Genomic DNA, 22915 nt, shown 5'->3' on the forward strand with positions numbered 1-22915 from the left:
TCCCGATATATAGATCCCCAGATGGAGGTCAGCTAAGGTCCTCTTTTGTAGCAATTCCACTACTTTGGGTATAGTTAGCACTGCGGGAGATGTCGCACGATCCGTCCGGTAAGATCCAAGATGGCGACCCGTCCTTGATATTTTTAAAGGCTACAACATCCAGTATCCAGTCTACTGAAATCTGAGGGAGACCTTTCCCCAATCAGTCAGCTGGAGACTGCAAAGCCCAGCCTGCGCATATTGCACTTTATTAGTGCACACACCCTTGTGAGTAGTCACTTGTTAGCAACTTTGTATTCACTGAAAATTTATTTTGGATAAATGCACTATGAGGCGTCTATTCTTTACATCTTTTTTAGATTCTTCTTGCAAGTCCAATCCTGCCAGAAGAAGAGCAGACTCAGGAACTTTTAAAACACGACTTCATTGTTTCTTTATTATAATTTTTATTTTTCACAATTATTGATGTTATAACAATTGTATTGTATATACATGATTGCACATAACTGCACATTTTCCCATTATTATTATATTTTTGATTCACACATAGAAATACCCAAATTATTTAAAGGAGAACACACAAATTGAAACCTACGTTTCATACACATCCATTTCATTTTCAGCACCTTTTTTTATAACACAACCATTTATATTTGCGCCCTCTGCAATCCTCCAACTATAGGAATTTGCATTAGACTCCCCACATTTTAGTCTGTATCAATTTTATATTAATTATAGTTGATCTGAACCATACAAATAGGGTGTCCAGTATTTCAGCAAACTGTCCAGTACAATCTGTTCTAAAATACTGGACACTTAAAGACCCCTGTTAGCTAAATATAAAGGGCTTTCTATGTAATTCATGCATTAGAAAAATGGCTCAAAAAGAAGTTACACTGTGCATTTTCTATTATATGTGTTACAGGCAACCAATAGGGTGTTCAATCATTGCTGGGTGTTTACTTCTGGCAGCCAAGGGGGTCGCATCACAACTACGTACATGTGTTACTGGTAACCAAGGGGTGAAAAATATATGTGGTGTGATCTAGGGTGGGGCCTAAGATTGAGCTATTGTGGGGACATTGTGTGAACCCAGCTACGTCCCATGTCCAGTTACCTATATGTCATCCAATATTTGTATGGAGCACAGCTGGCAACCCTATCTGTGGCTCATAAGTGGTACTTTACCTATGTGTTTCACCCATTTGTGGGAGTTAAAAACTAACGGCTAGATTACAAGTTTTGTGGCAAGAGGGGTGCGGTGTTAACTTGCACGTTATTCTCACCGCTCACTTACCTACAGCGCTGGTATTACAGGTTTTTCTAAATCCGGCGTTAAAAGGCAAGAAGTGAGCGTAGAGCAAAATTGTGTTCCATACCGCACTCCAATACAAGCGCTGCTTAAGTCAGCGGTGAGCTGGTTGTGCGTGCTCGTGCACAATTTCCCCATAGACATCAATGGGGAGAGCCGGCTGAAAAAAAGTCTAACACCTGCAAAAAAGCAGCATAAAGCTCCGTAACGCAGCCCCATTGATTCCTATGGGGAAACTAAATTTATGTTTACACCTAACACCCTAACATGAACCCTGAGTCTAAACACCCCTAATCTTACACTTATTAACCCCTAATCTGCTGCCCCCGACATCGCCGACACCTACATTAAACTTATTAACCCCTAATCTGTTGCCCCCAACATCGCAGACACCTACATTATACTTATTAACCCCTAATCTCCCGTCCCCAATGTTGCCGCAACCTACCTACACTTATTAACCCCTAATCTCCCGCCCCCAATGTCGCCGCAACCTACCTACACTTATTAACTCCTAATCTGCCGCTCCCAACATCGCCGCCACCTAACTACACTTATTAACCCCTAATCTGCTGCCCTCAACATCGCTGACACATAAGTATAATGTAGGTGTTGGCGATGTCCGGAGCGGCAGATTAGGGGTTAATAAGTATAAATTTATTAACCCCTAATCTGCCGCTCCGGACATCGCCAACACCTACATTATACTTATTAACCCCTAATCTGCTGTCCCCAACATCGCCGACACCTACATTATCTTTATTAACCCATAATCTCCCGACCCCAATGTCGCCGCAACCTACCTACACTTATTAACCCCTAATCTGCCGCCCCCAAAGTCGCTGCCACTATAATAAACATGTTAACCCCTAAACCGCTGCACTCCCCACTTGTTAAATATTATTAACCCTTAATCTGCCGCCCCTAACATCGCCGCCACCTACCTACATTTATTAACCCCTAATCTGCCGCCCCCAACGCCGCCGCCACTATAACTAAATTTATTAACCCCTAAACCTAAGTCTAACCCTAACCCTAACACCCCCCTAACTTAAATATAATTAAAAGAAATCTAAATAAAAATTCCCCCCAACATTAAAACCCCTCACCCACACAACCAACCCCCCAAATAAAAAGCTAACTAAAAAAACCTAAGCTCCCCATTGCCCTGAAAAGGGCATTTGGATGGGCATTGCCCTTAAAAAGGCATTTAGCTCTATTGCTGCCCAAACCCTAACCTAAAAATAAAACCCACCCAATAAACCCTTAAAAAACCTAACACTAACCGCTGAAGATCCACTTACAGTTTTGAAGAGCCGACATCCATCCTCAACGAAGCCGGGAGAAGTCCTCAACGAAGCGGCAAGAAGTCCTCAACGAAGCCTGGAGAAGTCTTCATCCAAGCCGGCAGAAGTGGTCCTCCAAACGGGCAGACGGCATCTTCTATCTTCATCTATCCGGTGAGGAGCGGGTCCATCTTCAAGACATCCGGCGCAGAGCATCCTCTTCAAACAAAGTCTTCTTCCCGAATGAATGTTTCTTTGAGTGACGTCATCCAAGATGGCGTCCCTTGAATTCCGATTGGCTGACAGAATTCTATCAGCCAATCGGAATTAAAGGTGAAAAAATCCTATTGGCTGATGCAATCAGCCAATAGGATTGAGCTTGCATTCTATTGGCTGTTCCAATCAGCCAATAGAATGCAAGCTCAATCCTATTGGCTGATTGGATCAGCCAATAGGATTGAAGCTCAATCCTATTGGCTGATTGGATCAGCCAATAGGATTTTTTCACTTTTAATTCCGATTGGCTGATAGAATTCTGTCAGCCAATCGGAATTCAAGGGACGCCATCTTGGATGACGTCACGTAAAGAAACATTCATTCGAGAAGAAGACTTCGTTTGAAGAGGATGCTCCGCGCCGGATGTCTTGAAGATGGACCCGCTCCTCACCGGATGGATGAAAATAGAAGATGCCGTCTGGATGAAGACTTCTGCCCGTCTGGAGGACCACTTCTGCCGGCTTGGATGAAGACTTCTCCCGGCTCCGTTGAGGACTTCTTGCCCCTTCGTTGAGGACATCTCCCGGCTTCATTGAGGATGGATGTCGGCTCTCCAAAACTGTAAGTGGATCTTCAGGGGTTAGTGTTAGGTTTTTTTAAGGGTTTATTGGGTGGGTTTTATTTTTAGGTAAGGGTTTGGGCAGCAATAGAGCTAAATGCCCTTTTAAGGGCAATGCCCATCCAAATGCCCTTTTCAGGGCAATGGGGAGCTTAGTTTTTTTTTAGTTAGCTTTTCATTTGGGGGGTTGGTTGTGTGGGTAGTGGGTTTTACTGTTGGGGGGGGTTTGTATTTTTTTTTACAGGTAAAAGAGTTGATTTCTTTGGGGCAATGCCCCGCAAAAGGCCCTTTTAAGGGCTATTGGTAGTTTAGTTTAGGCTAGGTTTTTTTTTATTTTGGGGGGCTTTTTTACATTTTGATAGGGCTATTAGATTAGGTATAATTAGTTTAAACATCTGATCATTTGTTTTTTATTTTGTGTAATTTAGTGTTGTTGTTTTTTTGTAATTTAGGTAATTGTATTTAATTTAGGTAATTTATTTAATTGTAGTGTAAGGTTAGGTTTTAGTGTAACTCAGGTTAGGTTTTATTTTACAGGTAAATTTGTTTTAGCTAGGTAGTTAGTAAATAGTTAATAACTATTTAGTAACTATTCTACCTAGTTAAAATAAATACAAACTTGCCTGTAAAATAAAAATAAACCCTAAGCTAGCTACAATGTAACTATTAGTTATATTGTAGCTAGCTTAGGGTTTATTTTATAGGTAAGTATTTAGTTTTAAATAGGAATTATTTAGGTAATGATATGAATTTGTATTTAGATTTCTTTTAATTATATTTAAGTTAGGGGGTGTTAGGGTTAGACTTAGGTTTAGGGGTTAATAACTTTAGGATAGTGGCGGCGAGGTTAGGGGTTAATAACTGTAATGTAGGTTGTGGCGGTTAGGGACAGCAGAATAGGGGTTAATAATATTTAACTAGTGTTTGCGAGGCGGGAGTGCGGCGGTTTAGGGGTTAATATGTTTATTCTAGTGGTGGCGATGTCCGGAACGGCAGATTAGGGGTTAATAATTTTCATTTAGTGTTTGCGATGCGGGAGGGCCTCGGTTTAGGGGTTAATAGGTAGTTTATGGGTGTTAGTGTACTTTGTAGCGTAAAACTCATAACTACTGACTTTAGAATGCGTTACGAATCTTGCGGGATAGGCTGTACCGCTCACTTTTCGGCCTCCAAAAAAAATCTTGTAATACAGGCGCTATGGAAGTCCCATTGAAAAAAGACTTTACACAAATTGCGTACGTTAATTTGCGGTACAGCCAAAAAAAGTGTGCGGGACAGCTGTACCTACAAGACTCGTAATAGCAGCAGTAGTGAAAAAGCAGCGTTATGAACCTTAACGCTGCTTTTTTACTCATATCGCAAAACTCGTAATCTAGCCGACAGGTTTGCAGGGTAGATAGTGATAAAATTACATGCTCTAACGAATGTATTTCTGAGTAGGTGGGTCATTGTCATTTCATGTATATATCATGATGAAAAAAGAAATGACTGTTTTAGTTTCTTTACAATAAATTATACATATATTTTAATTTTACAATAAATATTTATTTTTTATTTTTTTAAATTGTCCTCCAAACCTGTGAAAACAAATTCTAATGTGCCCCCCAAATCTTAAAAGGACACATTAAATATCTAATTAAAAAAATCATTTAAACCGCATTCTTAGCTCGAACTGTTTTGTAATAGATAGAAAAATGCGAAATAAAGAACTCATCTTACAGGCAACCAAAAAAGGACGCCTCTTTCCTATCCATGGCAACCGCTCGCCGGTCATCGCGAGAACAGAGCTGGACAGCTGCATGTTGACGTCACTTCGCTCCTCCCTCATGCTAACGCCGTCTGGTAACTGTAAATGACGTCATCGGTGACGCGTCGCATGGGGCGGTGCTAGAGGAGGAAGTTGTTATTGCTGGTGCTGCGGGTTCTGCTGCCAGTGTTGACAACCAGGGAACTGAGAGTCGATAGATTACCCCTCGGTTCTGAGGTGACAGCGCGGCCTGATGACTGAGCCCAGATACAGGAACTCTCCTGTATAGCAGCTGGGAAACAGAGACATCCGGACTCTATGGAAGTCATGGAGAGTCCTCTGAACCTGGTGAGTTCGGCTTTATGGGTGCAGGTGCAATACGTCACGGGTGTCACATCCACCTGTCCTCACTGGGACATATGTCACCCTAATCGCATTTACTGGGCAGCCATACAACATGTAAAACCATTCACTTTACTGACGTGACCCTGGAAAATCATTGTACTGCCAGGCATTTAACCCCTTAGCTGCCTAAGAGGGTTACGAGGGATTGCTGTCCCTACAAGGAGTTAACCAGTCTCTCTAATGACTTTATCCCTTTTGAGCCGTCTTTGGCATATGAGATTTAAAAAAAATAAGATTAGGAACACTGGTGCCTTTGGCAGCTAATGTGTTAACAAGGCTGGCAAGTCATGAAGGCTGCAGTCGGTTGACTCCTCTAGCAATTATAGGGTTAACAAATCTGACTAGCAGAAGTAATGTTAGGTCTGACCATTGTGTGACTTTTTATAATAATAGAATAATTAAGTGATTTAAATCATCAGAGATTTTATAATTGCTAAGATTGCCCTTTGGCATATGTTTTATCTGCAAAGTGATTAAACACAAAGTTAAAGGGCCATGATACCCAAATGTTGAAACACTTGAAAGTGATGCAGCATAGCTGTAAAAAGCTGACTAGAAAATATCACCTGAGCATCTCTATGTAAAAAAAAATATATATTTTACCTCAAAATGCCCTAAGTATTCAAACCCATTGCAAAGGACTTTAAGCAGCAAATCAGTATGTCTGTCCTGGGATAGCCAAGGGAATGAGCTTCGTGCACACATGTTATTTCCCTATTCAGTTTAAGGAAGTTTACTATGAAATCTGATGAGATCACATTAAAAGAGTTCATGACCTCAGCACTGCTGATGCTGATTGGCTGCTGTTCATTTCTTCATTTTTTTTTTACCTGCAGCTAAGCAGCAGCTGAGTATAACTTTTTACACAGAACTTACTCTGCTGAGCTGAGGAAATTGTGAGGTAAAATATCTTCGTTTTTTACATAGTTGGAGCATTTTTACACTATTAATTGCTTTTAACACATTAGACAATTTTCTTTTTCTCTTTTTATGTTAAAGTTTCATTCAGAATACAGACGTTTTGCCTTTCTGGGGAGGTATATACATATAACCACCAACTGCTAGTTATGTGCTGCACAGTACCAGCTCAGAAGCACATCAGCGTGACTTAAAGTGACACTAAACCCACATTTTTTTTCTTTCATGATTCAGATAGAGCACGCAATTTTAAGCAACTTTCTAATTTACTCCTATTATCACATTTTCTTTGTTCTCTTGCTATCTTTATTTAAAAAGCAGGAATGTAAAGCTTAGGAGCACCCTGGAAAGCGCACGCTTATTTGTGACTACATTTAGCCACCAATAAGCAAAAGTAACCCAGGTTCTGAACTAAAAATGGGCCAGCTCCTAAGATTTTTTTTTTCCCCTTAATGTGTTCCAGCGACTTGTTATACCAGCTACAGAGTATTATATATATTGGAAATGTAGGTTTAGAATGTATTTAAAAAACTCTGTTTTTGCTAATTGAAACTTTCTTTTTTTTTTACCTGGTGGTTTCAACAGGCAAAAGCAGCTATTTCAAATAACAAACAAGGGTAAAGCAGCAATTTGTAAACAATTTAACAAAATCCAGCAAGTAGAATAGATCATTGTAAGCACATTAAAGGAGAGACGCGTTTACACTAAAATGTCCCTTTTAATTATTATTTTAATTATCACCATTTCCTGAATAGGGATAACCAACTGTAGGCCCAGGAGCCACATGCGGCCCTCTACACTAGTTCTTCTGGCCCTCAGGAAAAACACAACTAACAATGTGTGCTATTGTTTTTGTGGCGCTTAGGAAAAGAGCTCAACTAAAAATGTGTGCTTTATAAAGACCACAACTCATGAAGCCCTATGAAGGGAAGAAAAACAGAGTATACCCTGCTACCTTACCTAAATCTAACCCTGTGCCGTATATTTTTTTCAGCCCTTAAAGGGATACTAAACCCAATATGTTTCTTTCATGATTCAGATAGAGCATGCATTTTTATGCAACTTTCTAATTTACTCCAATTATCAAATTTTCTTTGTTCTCTTGCTATCTTTATTTGAAAAGCAGTAATGTAAGGTTAGGAGCCGTCCCATTTTTGGTTCAGCACCTTTTGGTTCATAATAGGAGTAAATTAGAAAGTTGCATAAAATTGCATGCTCTCTGAATCACAACAGAGAAAAAAAATTGGGTTTAGTATCCCTTTAAAGCTTCTGAAATATTGATATGCCGTCACTGCTCTAGAAAAAAAAATTCCCCACTAGAATTGCCCTTGAAGTAAACATTTTTAGATTTGCTATGCATTGTGTTGCAACATTTGGGTTTAAGGGAATTTTAACCAATACTCTTGTCATTTTTTTTAGAAAATAGACATCTGTGTTGAATGCTTATCTTGACAACAACACTTCAATACCATTGCAACATTTTGAATGAAATATAGAGCAACACAACATTTGTTAAAAAACAAAAAACATATTAAAGTTATTTATTATTAATTTAGGTTAGGTTAAGATTAGATTACATTACTTTAGTCTAACTTTTTGGGAACAGTGATCACCAGCTCCAATAAAAGTATTTCATGGCGGGGGCAGGGGGGGTGGCATAAAACCAAAATTGTGGGGGGGGGGGGGTTAAAGGGACATAAAACCCAAAACATTTCTTTCATGTTTCAGATACAACATACAATTGGAAAACAATTTCCAATTTACTTCCATTATTTCATTTTCTTGTTATCCTTTGTTGAAAAGCAGGAAGGCAAGTTCAGGAGTGTGCACAGTTTTGCAATAATGTTATCATTAGCAGGAGCACTAGATGGCTGTACTATTTCCTGTCATGTAAGTGCTTCAGACGTGCACATTACCTATCTAAATATTTCTTCAACAAAGAATAACACGAGAACAAAAGCAAATTTGATAATAGAAGTAAGTTGGAAACGGTTTTTAAATTGTATTCTCTATCTGAATCATAAAGGGAGAGAATTTGGGTTTCATGTCCCTTTTAATACATCAGTTGCCAGGAAAAATAACTAGGGATTCAAATTTGTCCACTGCACTTACATCGAGGACCCTAATTATACAGAAAAGAACTAATCAATCGGTTTCCCCCAGCAGTTATGCAACCACCTTAGCTGTCCACAGTATTACGTTGCCTCTCGCTTTGTGTGTGTTTCATGTGGGAAGTTGAAGGGGGAGGAGAGCACTTAGCCTGGTTGCCGCATAAACAAGCATCTCTCTCCTCTCTTCATTCTCTTTGTGTCTCTCTTTTTTCCCTCTCTCTTTCCATTTGTTCTCTTTTTTTTCTCTCTTCCCTCTTTCTTTTAACCCTTTGAGTGCTAATGATGGCTCTGAACCGTCACAGAGTTTCTCACTCTGGTGCTAATGACGGCTCAGAGCCGTCACTAGCACTCTCCCACCTTGAGGGAGATCTGGGGGCTTCTTGCTGCTCCTACCCCGGCGATCGTGCCTGTAGAGTGACAGGCATCGCCGGGGCTTCACGTGATGCGCGATGTCACGCGCAATTGTGATGACGTCACTGCGCAACGTTATTTATACTTAACAATGTTAAGTATAGGAGGAGGGGGCATGAGGCTTAGAAGCCTGTATCTCAGGCATCTAAGCAGCTACAGACCCCCAAGACCCATTGTTGGAAAGGTAATCACCAACAGTGTAAGTCTTGGGGGTCTGTAAAAAAAAATAAAAAAGTTAAAAAAAAAGTTTTCAAAAATAATAATAAAAAAATAAAATATTAGCACCCAGGTGGGAAATGGCTTAGCAGCCAAAGGGTTAAAGGAAGATTCTAATTCATGTTGCTTTAATGGCCAATATTGATTTGTGTGAGAGGGAGAAAAATAAAGAGTCTGTTTTATATTCTGGTAGTTGTTGACAAGATGGCCAATTAAGAGATGATCTTAAAAAAAAAAAAGCTTGGACAGAATGGATCTTGATAAATTATACATAACAGATGCTTATCTGTGATTGCTAATGATGACCCAAATAACAGGAGCAAGTAAAGATAGAGGAACTAATGATGGAGTCTATCATAGAATCCTGAATATCCTCCAGCTGTACAAGAGCAGGAAATGGACAAAGAAAATGCTTGGAAAGTATGAAACAGAACAAGTGGCAAATGCCTTGTGTAAAGCAGATAGACCCCAGGCATTATGTTAACAATACTTTAGAGACAATTTGCAATTTTCTTGGAATGCACAGTTGACTTTGGAACTGGCAGGGCAATATCAAGACACTTTAGATTCCAATCCAGAGAGAGGAGGTAGCACCTGGGCTGTCTTCATGTTAGAACCAAGACATTTAGAACAAACAGATGATGTTGCTTTCTCCACATCTGGAAAAATATCAGGCTGAAGGACAAGATTTCAGGTTTACTTCCAGAAACTGTAACTCAATTTAACTTGATGAGTATTTGAGTTTATTTGAGGACTATGTTTCCATAGCCATGGAAGGCCAAAAACAATTGGTAATACTGGAAATGATGCTGTATCAAAGAATTCCATATCTGTTTGGAGAGTAACTTTGCACCCTTTTGTGGTTTTTCACATGAAAAAAACATCTTCCAATCAAGAGTCCAAACAGCATAACCTATAAGGAAACAAAGACAACTGCATTGTTATATTATATTCGAATAGTGAGTCACAATGACATGTCTGATTAGACTGTCATGAATCTTCTAATATCCTTTTAACCATGGAGAAAAGATAGAACAAAATGTAATAAAAAAAAAAAAGCTTTGTATAATGACGTTATATGAAGCCCTTTGGACTCCCAATCACATTAAAGGGACATTAAACCCACATTTTTTCTTTCTTGATTCAGATAGAGAATGCAATTTTAAACAACTTTCTAATTTACTTCTATTATCTAATTTGCTTCATTCTCTTGATATTCTTTCCTGAAAAGCATATCTAGATAGGCTCAGTAGCTTCTGATTGGTGGCTGCACATAGATGCCTCATGTGATTGGCTCACCCATGTGCATTGCTATTTCTTTAACTAAGGATATCTAAAGAATGAAGCAAATTAGATAATAGAAGTAAATTGGAATGTTGTTTAAACTTGTATTCTCTGTCTGTCTGAATAATGAAAGACAAATTTTGGGTTTAATGTCCCTTTAACTATTTCGCCTACTCCTTGTTTGAGGTTAAGAAGATAGGGTGGATGAGAGTCAGGAAAAGGGGAAGAGAGTACTGATTTTGCCCTTTTTAGTACGGCTGTTCCCCGCACATCTGAACAGGAATCTACAAGGTAACAGGGCATGTTGGTTTTTAAACAAAATCAAAGTCGCTATCGTGGCTGCTTACATCAGTATGGTTTAATTTATGGACAGGTTCCTCTGTATTGCTCCAAAGATCTGGTTTGTATTCCACCTCTGGGAATGCCCACCCCCGAAGATATGACACTCGTTAGTAACACAGGCTGTACTATCCTTTCAGTCTGTATGGAGAAAATACTGCCACTAATGTTAAAGGGACATAATACTCATATGCTAAATCACTTGAAACTGATGCCGTATAACTGTAAAAAGCTGTCGGGAAAATATCAGCTGAGCATCTCTATGTAAAAAAAAAAAGGAAGATATTTTACCTCACAATCTCCTCAGCAGAGTAAGTTCTGTGTAAAAAGCTATACTTCAGCTGTTGTTCAGCTGCAGGTAAAAAGAAATGAACAGCAGCCAATCGGCATCAACAGTGCTGAGGTCATGAACTCTTTTACTGTGATCTCATGAGATTTCACAGTAAACTTCCTTAAACTGAATAGGGAAATAAGCTGTGTGTGCACGTAAGCTCACTCCCTTAGCTGTCCCGGGACAGACATACTGATTTGCTGCTTAGAAGTCCTTTACAATGGGATGTGGCTACTGAGGAATTTTTGAGTTAAAATATCTTTCTTTTTTACATAGAGATGTTCAGGTGATATTTTCTAGTCAGCTTTTTACAGCTATGCTGCATCACTTTCAAGTGGTTCAACATTTGGGTATCCTGGCCCTTTAAGGCTAAACAGAATCCAAGGCTCCGTATAAAACCAATCTTTATTGCTAAAGATTAAAAAGCAAAGTTGCAACAAACTCTCCTTCTGATGTTAGGGAAGCCCATCTGATGACAGTTGGATTTGAGGCGACGTGGCATCTTGGGACCCAATATATATCAAACCCTACACTTTAATGCTATTTTTTTAAACTAGTTTAAAACTATGGAATTCAGTGGCATTACAAACAAATATAAAAAATACATTTATAAAGGTTTATTTTTGTTCAGTACAGACGATAGACCCATTTTCCACCGACAAAGATCTAAACAGCCAGCCTAACCTATAATCGCCGCTGCAGGCAGCGTGTTGGGTTTCTTAGACTTATTAATGGATTTATTTCATTTTCGAATGAGTCCAGATAGAAATAATAAAAAATATTTTATTTGAGTATATGTATAAAAAAGTAAACAATATAAACAACCAGTAAATAAAGCAGAATGTATTAAATAATAAATAAATTATAATGGTGGTAGTTCTCCTTGCAAATTTCCTCAGATGGGAAAAAGCAGAAAGAAAAACAACTTTCATACTGTTAATCTGTTGCAAGCACTTGTTATAATTAGGTACTCACATTTACCAGAGCTCTAATCCGCTCTGGATTTTTTTTTAGCGGTTTGTAAATTACCTCAGTGGCAAAATAGGATCTCTTCCTTAAAGGGACACTGAACCCACATTATTTCTTTCATGATTCAGATAGAGCATGCAATTTTAAGCAACTTTCTAATTTACTCCTATTATCAATTTTTCTTCGTTCTCTTGCTATCTTTATTTTAAAAAGAATGCATCTAAGCTTTTTTTAGGTTCAGAACTCTGGACAGCACTTTTTTTTAAATAGATGGATGAATTTATCCACCAATCGGCAAGAACTACCCAGGTTGTTCACAAAAATAGGCCGGCTTCTAAACTTACATTCTTGCATTTCAAATAAAGATACCAAGAGAATGAAGAAAATTTGATAATGGGAGTAAATTAGAAAGTTCCTTACAATGTCATGCTCTATCTGAATCACGAAATAATTTTTTTGGGGTTCAGTGTCCCTTTAATAAAGATATTCCAGTTAAAAGTAACATACAACAAAATTTACTTAAAATTAAAAGACATAAGTCAATCGGGATCTAAATACTCGAGAGTGCACAGGTGTATCTATTACCAGTCCCTCGATTGCCAAATGAGTGTGTTTTAAGGCAAATACAAGCAGACTGTCCACCCAAAAAACTCTATCTCTTAGTGCCGGTAAGTATTCCCGCCCCCTGTGTGAGGTGTCTGCTCGTATTTGTCTTAAAAACACAGGCGTTTGGCGATAGAGGGACTGGTAATAGATACAAAAAATGGATACACCTGTGCACTCTCTCGTTTTGTTTAGACTCCCAGTAACATGCTTATTGATTTTATGTAAATGTTATTGTATGTTACATTTATGGAATACATCATTTTGATTACTTATTGTTACATACCAGAGAACCATCCTGCAACTGGTCCCACATCTATAAGCTTGTAAGAAGTACATGAAACATTTAAATATTCATTGTTTGTCAGGAACTGAAAATGGCCGCCAAGCTCCGTCCACCTATTGTGTGTGTGTGTGTGTGTGTGTGTGTATATTTTGGTATTTTATGGTTCTCCAATCATGATCAACTCTTAAAATCATGCTGATTTGTGCATGAGCAATTTTGAAATAGCGAACTGAAAGAATATTAAACATACACTGCTAAACTTTTATACAAGAAAACAGCTAACTGGACAAGAAGAAAGCTGTATGCAGAGCTTGTCGGACATATTTGGATGCTAACAAACGATTAAGTTTCATGTACTTCCTACAAGCTTATGGGTGTGCATCCCATTGCAAGATGCTTGTTCGGTATGTAACAAAAAGCAATAAAGAATAAGTATTGTGTCTAGACTGTCCCTTAAACCTTTTAACACTGTTGCAGTGTTCTGTTCCATCCTAACCGCGCCTGGCTTTAGCGCGGTTAGGACGGAATAGAGCGTCTTAAAGCCAACAGCGCTTCCTGGATGGGATCGCGGCAGGGTCGGCTCCAGAACGAATGAAATGGGGGGCATTTTTTTTCACGAGGGGGCACGCATTACAAAGCATGTATGAGAGTCAAAATAAGAGCATATCTACATATTCTGCAGGAAACTGTAGTTTCTGGCTGGCTTATCCCCCACTATTAACATTTGGAGAATATGTGCTAAATCACTAGGTAAAATCCTATGCAATGCACTAAAACAGAGCCATTAAACTTGAGACTCATTCTCAAATCTCAATCATGTCCCCTAAACAGCCATGCACCCCAATGCAATTTACCCCTTTGTTTATAATAACAGTGAGGATACTAGGTTTTCAGGTACTGGTAATTTAGTAGATTAGATTTAGCTATACCTGTTTTGCAATAACTAACGGATATCAGGCTTCTTAGTACAACCTATGTACTGTGAACCTATAAGAATATGATTCTATCATATAAATATGTCAATAAATGGCTACCGATGCCTCAAAAGTGCACTGTGATCTGAGGCGTCGATAGAAGCCGGTAGTAATTTATAGACATATTTATGATACAATCATATTCTTATCATGGTCTATTGTTTAAGAAAATCAGTAACTCAGGATAGTTAGGTAAAATGAATATGGTTAAAGACAAGAACAAAAAGTCTCTAATTAACTTCCAATTCCAAAGAGGTTAAGACACGGAGCTCCTTGCAGATGCGTGATGTGACCTCACAGTTCGGCAGCTAACTCCGCCCCCAGCATGCAGCATTATATAACAATTCATTATTTCTCTTGTTAAGTGTATCCAGTCCACGGATCATCCATTACTTATGGGATATTAACTCCTCCCCAACAGGAAGTGCAAGAGGATTCACCCAGCAGAGCTGCTATATAGCTCCTCCCCTAACTGCCATTACCAGTCATTCTCTTGCACCCAACGACTAGATAGGATGTGTGAGAGGACTATGGTGATTATTTTTAGTTTTATACCTTCAATCAAAAGTTTGTTATTTTATAATAGCACCGGAGTGTTATTCCTTCTCTGGTAGAATTTGAAGAAGAATCTACCTGAGTTTTTACTATGATTTTAGCCGGCGTAGTTAAGATCATATTGCTGTTTCTCGGCCATCTGAGGAGAGGTAAACTTCAGATCAGGGGACAGCGGGCAGATTAATCTGCAAAGAGGTATGTAGCAGCTTATTATTTTCTGACAATGGAATTGATGAGAAAATTCTGCCATACCGATATAATGTAAACTCAGCCTTAAATGCAGTAGCAGCATCTGGTATCAGGCTGTCATGTATGTATATTTTACACTTCAGTATTCTGGGGAATGGCACTTCACTGGAATTATACTGTGTGCATAAGACTTTAGCCTAATTTGCAGGGACTGGCAACAGGCTCTTTAATAACACTTAATTTATGTTAAACGTTTTTTGCTGGCATGTAAAATCGTTTCATTTTCTGAGGTACTGGGTGAATAAAATGTTTTGGGCATTATTTTTTCCACTTGGCAGTTGTTTTATTTAATTTATGACAGTTTACTGATCTCTCTCACTGTTGTGTGTGAGGGGGAGGTCAAAAAATTCAGTCAGAAGCTCATTGTGTTTCCTGCATGATCCGGTTCATCTCATACAGAACTCAGGGGTCTTCAAAACTTGTTTTGAGGGAGGTAATCATTCACAGCAGAGCTGTGAGATTGTAGTTGACTGTGATAAAAAACGTTTATTTCTGTAACTTTTTTTTCTGCTATCAGGGTTAGTTATCCTTCGCTAATGGGAACAAGCCTTTGCTAAAATTGTGTTTTTTACAAAGATTTGATGCTATAACCTTTCAGTTTATTAACTTTCAGCTGTCATAACTCTTTCTGTGCTTCTTATAGGCACAGTACGTTTTCATATTATAGTAAATTACTTGAAAAGTATTTCCAAGTTGCTAGTTTATTTGCTAGTGTGTTAAACATGTCTGATTCAGAGGAAGACATCTGTGCTATATGTGCTAATGCCAAAGTGGAGCCCAATAGAAATTTATGTACTAACTGTATTGATGCTACTTTAAATAAAAGTCAATCTGTACAAATTGAACACATTTCACCAAACAACGAGGGGAGAGTTATGCCGACTAACTCGCCTCACGTGTCAGTACCTGCATCTCCCGCTCGGGGGGTGCGTGATATTGTGACGCCGAGTACATCTGGGCGGCCATTACAAATCACATTACAGGATATGGCTACTGTTATGACTGAAGTTTTGGCTAAATTACCAGAACTAAGAGGTAAGCGTGATCACTCTGGGGTGAGAACAGAGTGCGCTGATAATGTTAGGGCCATGTCAGATACTGCGTCACAACTTGCAGAACATGAGGACGGAGAGCTTCATTCTGCGGCTGACGGTTCTGATCAAAAACAGATTGGATTCAGATATTTCAAATTTTAAATTTAAGCTGGAAAACCTCCGTGTATTACTAGGGGAGGTGTTAGCGGCTCTGAATGATTGTAACACAGTTGCAATACCAGAAAAAATGTGTAGGTTGGATAAATATTTTGCGGTACCGTCGAGTACTGACGTTTTTCCTATACCTAAGAGACTTACTGAAATTGTTACTAAGGAGTGGGATAGACCCGGTGTGCCGTTCTCACCCCCTCCGATATTTAGAAAGATGTTTCCAATAGACACCACCACACGGGACTTATGGCAAACGATCCCTAAGGTGGAGGGAGCAGTTTCTACTTTAGCTAAGCGTACCACTATCCCGGTGGAGGATAGCTGTGCCTTTTCAGATCCAATGGATAAAAAGTTAGAGGGTTACCTTAAGAAAATGTTTGTTCAACAAGGTTTTATATTGCAACCCCTTGCATGCATTGCGCCTCTCACGGCTGCAGCAGCATTTTGGTTTGAGTCTCTGGAAGGGACACTTGAATCAGCTCCATTAGATGAGATTACACACAGGCTTAAAGCTCTTAAGTTAGCTAACTCATTTATTTCAGATGCCGTAGTACATTTAACTAAGCTTACGGCTAAGAATTCCGGATTCGCCATTCAGGCGCGCAGAGCACTGTGGCTAAAATCCTGGTCAGCTGACGTTACTTCTAAGTCTAAATTTCTTAATATACCTTTCAAAGGGCAGACCTTATTCGGGCCCGGATTGAAAGAAATTATCGCTGACATTACAGGAGGTAAAGGCCATGCCCTGCCTCAAGACAGAGCCAAACCTAAGGCTAGACAATCTAATTTTCGTTCCTTTCGGAATTTCAAAGCAGGAGCAGCATCAACTTCCTCTGCTCCAAAACAAGAAGGATCTGTTGCTCGCTACAGACAAGGCTGGAGACCTAACCAGTCCTGGAACAAGGGCAAGCAGGCCAGGAAACCTGCTGGTGCCCCTAAAACAGCATGAATTGAGGGCCCCCGATCCGGGAACGGATCTAGTGGGGGGCAGACTTTCTCTCTTCGCCCAGGCTTGGGCAAGAGATGTCCAGGATCCCTGGGCGCTAGAGATATCTCAGGGATACCTTCTGGACTTCAAATACTCTCCCCCAAGAGAGAGATTTCATCTGTCAAGGTTGTCAACAAACCAAATAAAGAAAGAGGCGTTTCTACGCTGCGTACAAGAGCTTTTATTAATGGGAGTAATCCATCCAGTTCCACGGTCGGAACAGGGACAAGGGTTTTACTCAAATCTGTTTGTGGTTCCCAAAAAAGATGGAACTTTCAGGCCAATCCTGGATTTAAAGATCCTAAACAAATTCCTAAGAGTTCCATCGTTCAAAATGGAGACTATTCGGACAATTTTACCCATGATCCAAAAGGGTCAGTACATGACCACAGTGGATTTAAAGGATGCTTACCTTCACATACCGATTCACAAAGATCATTACCGGTATCTAAGGTTTGCCTTTCTAGACAGGCATTACCAGTTTGTAGCTCTTCCATTCGGATTGGCTACGGCATCCGAGAATCTTCACAAAGGTTCTGGGTGCTCTTCTGGCGGTACTAAGACCGCAAGGAATTGCGGTAGCTCCGTACCTAGACGACATTCTGATACAAGCTTCAAGCTTTCAAACTGCCAAGTCTCATACAGAGTTAGTACTGGCATTTCTAAGGTCGCATGGATGGAAGGTGAACGAAAAGAAGAGTTCTCTCTTTCCACTCACAAGAGTTCCCTTCTTGGGGACTCTTATAGATTCTGTAGAAATGAAGATTTACCTGACAGAAGACAGGTTGACAAAGCTTCAAAATGCATGCCGTGTCCTTCATTCCATTCAACACCCGTCAGTAGCTCAATGCATGGAGGTGATCGGCTTAATGGTAGCAGCAATGGACATAGTACCCTTTGCACGCCTACATCTCAGACCGCTGCAATTGTGCATGCTAAGTCAGTGGAATGGGGATTACTCAGACTTGTCCCCTACTCTGAATCTGGATCAAGAGACCAGAAATTCTCTTCTATGGTGGCTTTCTTGGCCACATCTGTCCAGGGGGATGCCATTCAGCAGGCCGGACTGGACGATTGTAACAACAGACACCAGCCTACTAGGTTGGGGCGCTGTCTGGAATTCTCTGAAGGCTCAGGGACAATGGAATCAGGAGGAGAGTCTCCTACCAATAAACATTCTGGAATTGAGAGCAGTTCTCAATGCCCTTCTGGCTTGGCCCCAGTTAACAACTCGGGGGCTCATCAGGTTTCAGTCGGACAACATCACAACTGTAGCTTACATCAACCATCAGGGAGGGACAAGAAGCTCCCTAGCAATGATGGAAGTATCAAAGATAATTCGCTGGGCAGAGTCTCACTCTTGCCACCTGTCAGCAATCCACATCCCGGGAGTGGAGAACTGGGAGGCGGATTTCTTAAGTCGTCAGACTTTTCATCCGGGGGAGTGGGAACTTCATCCGGAGGTCTTTGCCCAAATACTTCGACGTTGGGGCAAACCAGAGATAGATCTCATGGCGTCTCGACAGAACGCCAAGCTTCCTCGTTACGGGTCCAGATCCAGGGATCCGGGAGCGGTTCTGATAGATGCTTTGACAGCACCTTGGACCTTCGGGATGGCTTATGTGTTTCCACCCTTCCCGATGCTTCCTCGATTGATTGCCAGAATCAAACAGGAGAGAGCATCAGTGATTCTAATCGCGCCTGCATGGCCACGCAGGACTTGGTATGCAGATCTAGTGGACATGTCATCCTGTCCACCTTGGTCGCTACCTCTGAAACAGGACCTTCTGATCCAGGGTCCCTTCAAACATCAAAATCTAATTTCTCTGAAGCTGACTGCTTGGAAATTCAACGCTTGATTTTATCAAAACGTGGTTTTTCTGAGTCAGTTATTGATACCTTAATACAGGCTAGGAAGCCTGTTACCAGAAAGATTTACCATAAGATATGGCGCAAATACTTATATTGGTGCGAATCCAAGAGTTACTCATGGAGTAAGGTTAGGATTCCGAGGATATTGTCTTTTCTACAAGAAGGTTTAGAAAAGGGTTTATCCGCTAGTTCCTTAAAGGGACAGATTTCAGCTCTGTCCATTCTTTTACACAAACGTCTGTCAGAAGTTCCGGACGTTCAAGCTTTTTGTCAGGCTTTAGCTAGGATCAAACCTGTGTTTAAAACTGTTGCTCCACCATGGAGTTTGAACTTAGTTCTTAATGTTTTACAGGGGGTTCCGTTTGAACCCCTTCATTCCATTGATATCAAGTTGTTATCTTGGAAAGTTCTGTTTTTAATGGCGATTTCCTCGGCTCGAAGAGTCTCTGAGTTATCTGCCTTACATTGTGATTCTCCTTATCTGATTTTTCATTCAGACAAGGTAGTTCTGCGTACTAAACCTGGGTTCCTACCTAAGGTGGTCACTAACAGGAATATCAATCAAGAGATTGTGGTTCCATCTTTGTGTCCTAATCCTTCTTCGAAAAAGGAACGTCTGCTACACAATCTAGATGTAGTCCGTGCCCTGAAATTTTATCTACAGGCAACTAAGGATTTTCGACAAACGTCTTCCCTGTTTGTCGTTTATTCTGGTCAGAGGAGAGGTCAAAAAGCTTCGGCTACCTCTCTCTCCTTTTGGCTTCGTAGCATAATACGGTTAGCCTATGAGACTGCTGGACAGCAGCCTCCTGAAAGAATTACAGCACATTCTACTAGAGCTGTGGCTTCCACTTGGGCCTTTAAGAATGAGGCTTCTGTTGAACAGATTTGCAAGGCTGCAACTTGGTCTTCTCTTCATACTTTTTCCAAATTTTACAAATTTGACACTTTTGCTTCTTCGGAGGCTGTTTTTGGGAGAAAGGTTCTTCAGGCAGTGGTTCCTTCCGTATAAAGAGCCTGCCTGTCCCTCCCGTCATCCGTGTACTTTAGCTTTGGTATTGGTATCCCATAAGTAATGGATGATCCGTGGACTGGATACACTTAACAAGAGAAAACATAATTTATGCTTACCTGATAAATTTATTTCTCTTGTAGTGTATCCAGTCCACGGCCCGCCCTGTCACTTTAAGGCAGGTAATTTTTCCATTAAACTACAGTCACCACTGCACCCTATGGTTTTCCTTTCTCTGCATGTTTTCGGTCGAATGACTGGTAATGGCAGTTAGGGGAGGAGCTATATAGCAGCTCTGCTGGGTGAATCCTCTTGCACTTCCTGTTGGGGAGGAGTTAATATCCCATAAGTAATGGATGATCCGTGGACTGGATACACTACAAGAGAAATAAATTTATCAGGTAAGCATAAATTATGTTTTTATTTATTATTTTTAAAGTGTATAATCAATATCATATCAATATATTTTGAAGAGGCACAGCATTCCATTTGGGTGGGCATTGCCCCCCAATGCCCCCCCTTGGAGCCGACCCTGGATCGCGTTCTGGAGGGCATGCCTAGCTTCATAGGGACGCCCACTGACCCAATCCCATCATTGAAATCACGTGCACAATCGCGGGATTTCAATTTGTCTACATCGGAACGTTGTTCCGATGTAGACACGTTAACCCTGTCATTAAAGGGTTAAAATACACTCATTTGGCGATAGATGGACCGATGGATCCACCTGATACACCTGTGCACTCGAGTGTTTAGATCCTGAGTGACTTAACGCCTATTGATTTTATGTCATTTTTATTGTATGTTATTTTGAACTGGAATAAAAATCTTTATCAATGAAGAGATCCTGTTTTGCCACTGTGGTCAATTACAAAGAGCTAATAAAATGCAGAGCTAATTTGTGCTCTGGTAAATGTGAGTAACCAATTCTACAATGACGAATGTAACAAGTGATTGCAACAGATTATACAAGTTGCTTCTTTATGCTCTTTGATTTGATGGAATCTGGAAGGAGAACCAACATAAGTGCACTGGGTGTATACTGTGAGAAATGATTGAATAGAAATATTTGGAATTTATTTATAGCATTCATCAATCATTTGAAAAATGTAATTCACACAAATTGTTATGTTTTTGCTGTTGTGTAACTTAAAGGGATATGAAACCCCAAAAAATATTTTATAATTCAGACTATACCATTTTAAAAAGTTTCAAATTTACTTCTATTAAATTTGCTTTGTTCCCATGATATTATGTGTTGAAGAGATACCTAGGTAGGCATCTGGAGCACTTTATAGCAGGAAATAGCGCTGCCATCTATTGCTCTTGCAAAACTGCTGCCATATAGTGCTCCAGAAAAGGGCGGACTCCTAAGCATACATCCCTGCTTTTCAACAAAACTTACAAAGAGAATAAAGACAATTTGATAACAGAAGTAAATTACAAAGATGTTTAAAATGGCATGCTCTACCTGAATCGCAAAAGAGAGATCTTTAGTTTTATATCCCTTTAAAGGACCAGCAAATAGAGTGGATTTGCATAATTAAAGGGATACTGAACCCAATTTTTTTTATTTTGGTCATGATTCAGATAGAGCATGCAATTTTAAGCAACTTTCTAATTTACTCCTATTTTTTATTTTTCTTCGTTCTCTTGCTCTCTTTATTTGAAATAAAAGCCATCTAAGCTTTTTTGAGTTAAGAACTCTGGACAGCACTTTTTGATTGGTGGATGGATTTTTTCCACCAATCAGCAAGGACAACCCAGGTTGTTCACCAAAATGGGCCGGCATCTAAACTTAGATTCTTGCATTTCGAATAAAGATACCATGAGAATAAAGAAAATTTGATAATAGGAGTAAATTAGAAAGTTGCTTAAAAATACATGCTCTATCTGAATCACAAAAGAAAAATTTTGGGTTCAGTGTCCCTTTAACAAATGCATGATACAAAGACGATGCAATAGCCACTTAGGGGTAGATTTACCAAAGGTCGAGCGGACATGATTCGCTGTAGCGAATCATGTCCGCTTGACCTCGCTAAATGCCGACAGCATACTTTATCGGCATTTAACATTGCACAAGCATTTCTGGTGAACGTATAGAAGTATTTTCTATAAGAAAAAACTAAGGGGACGCGCTGTAGTGTTTTATAATAAATGTGTTGATGTGAATGAAAATCCCTCTGGTATCGTGTGAGTTGAACAGTGACAGATAAGTATGTGAGAGTAGAGGTGTATATGTGTATATGATTGGGTGAAATCTTGTTAATCAAAGGAGAATGTGTGACTTGTTACAAACCGTAAGACTTGAAACAATTGTGATACATAAGCAAAGAATCATGAAACAATTGTGATACCTAAACAAAATATCAGTTGGAATATTGCAAAAACCTAAAGACTTGCAACAAAATATGTGAACAGTTGAATTTGATTAAACTCAAAAAACTGAAAAGTCCAATATGTGATAAGTGTTCAGAGATAAAAAGTCCAAATTCAATGTAAAGGATATATAAAGAACAAAAGTTCAAAGGATCAAAACAAATGGCTTGCTCCGCTTGAATCCAAGGTGTGATGAATCAGGAAATCTAGGAGGATAGAAAAACAAGGGGCGCCAACAATACTTTGGTGAAATACTTGTGCAGTGCCGCTCCCTGCACACTCGTGACCAATCAGCCGCTAGCAGGGGCAGTCAATCATCTTGATCGGATTGGGATGATTTCAGTGGTGGCAGAGAAGTAAAGAAGCAGTGGTCTTACGACTGCTGCTTCTAAACCATCGTTTCTGGCAGACCAGAAACTATGGGGTGTTGATGCAAATTGACCCCTAAATCTGAACTTAAAATGAGTTCTAAATTTTCTTCTGACAAATATCAGTTATGTCTAATTCCACTCCCCCTGCATCATGTGACAGCCATCAGCCAATAACAAATGCATATACGTATATTCTATGAATTCTTGGACATGCTCAGTAGGAGCTGCTGACTCAAAGTGTAAATCTACACATTTTG

The 22915-nt window shown here is 39.8% G+C and overlaps 1 protein-coding gene across 1 annotated transcript in view; it reads left to right on the forward strand.

Annotated features, from left to right (window-relative positions):
• The first annotated feature begins 5331 nt into the window (after window positions 1–5331).
• NRBF2 (nuclear receptor binding factor 2) overlaps window positions 5332–22915 on the forward strand; it is an 81701-nt gene continuing 64117 nt past the window's right edge. Inside the window, exon 1 of the mRNA XM_053692263.1 lies at window positions 5332–5528. Within this exon, the coding sequence (XP_053548238.1) occupies window positions 5499–5528 (30 nt within the window). The 5' untranslated portion in view covers window positions 5332–5498. The remainder of the gene's footprint in view (window positions 5529–22915) is intronic.

The sequence above is a fragment of the Bombina bombina genome, chromosome 9 (assembly GCF_027579735.1).
Source record: "Bombina bombina isolate aBomBom1 chromosome 9, aBomBom1.pri, whole genome shotgun sequence".
Lineage (NCBI taxonomy): Eukaryota > Metazoa > Chordata > Amphibia > Anura > Bombinatoridae > Bombina > Bombina bombina.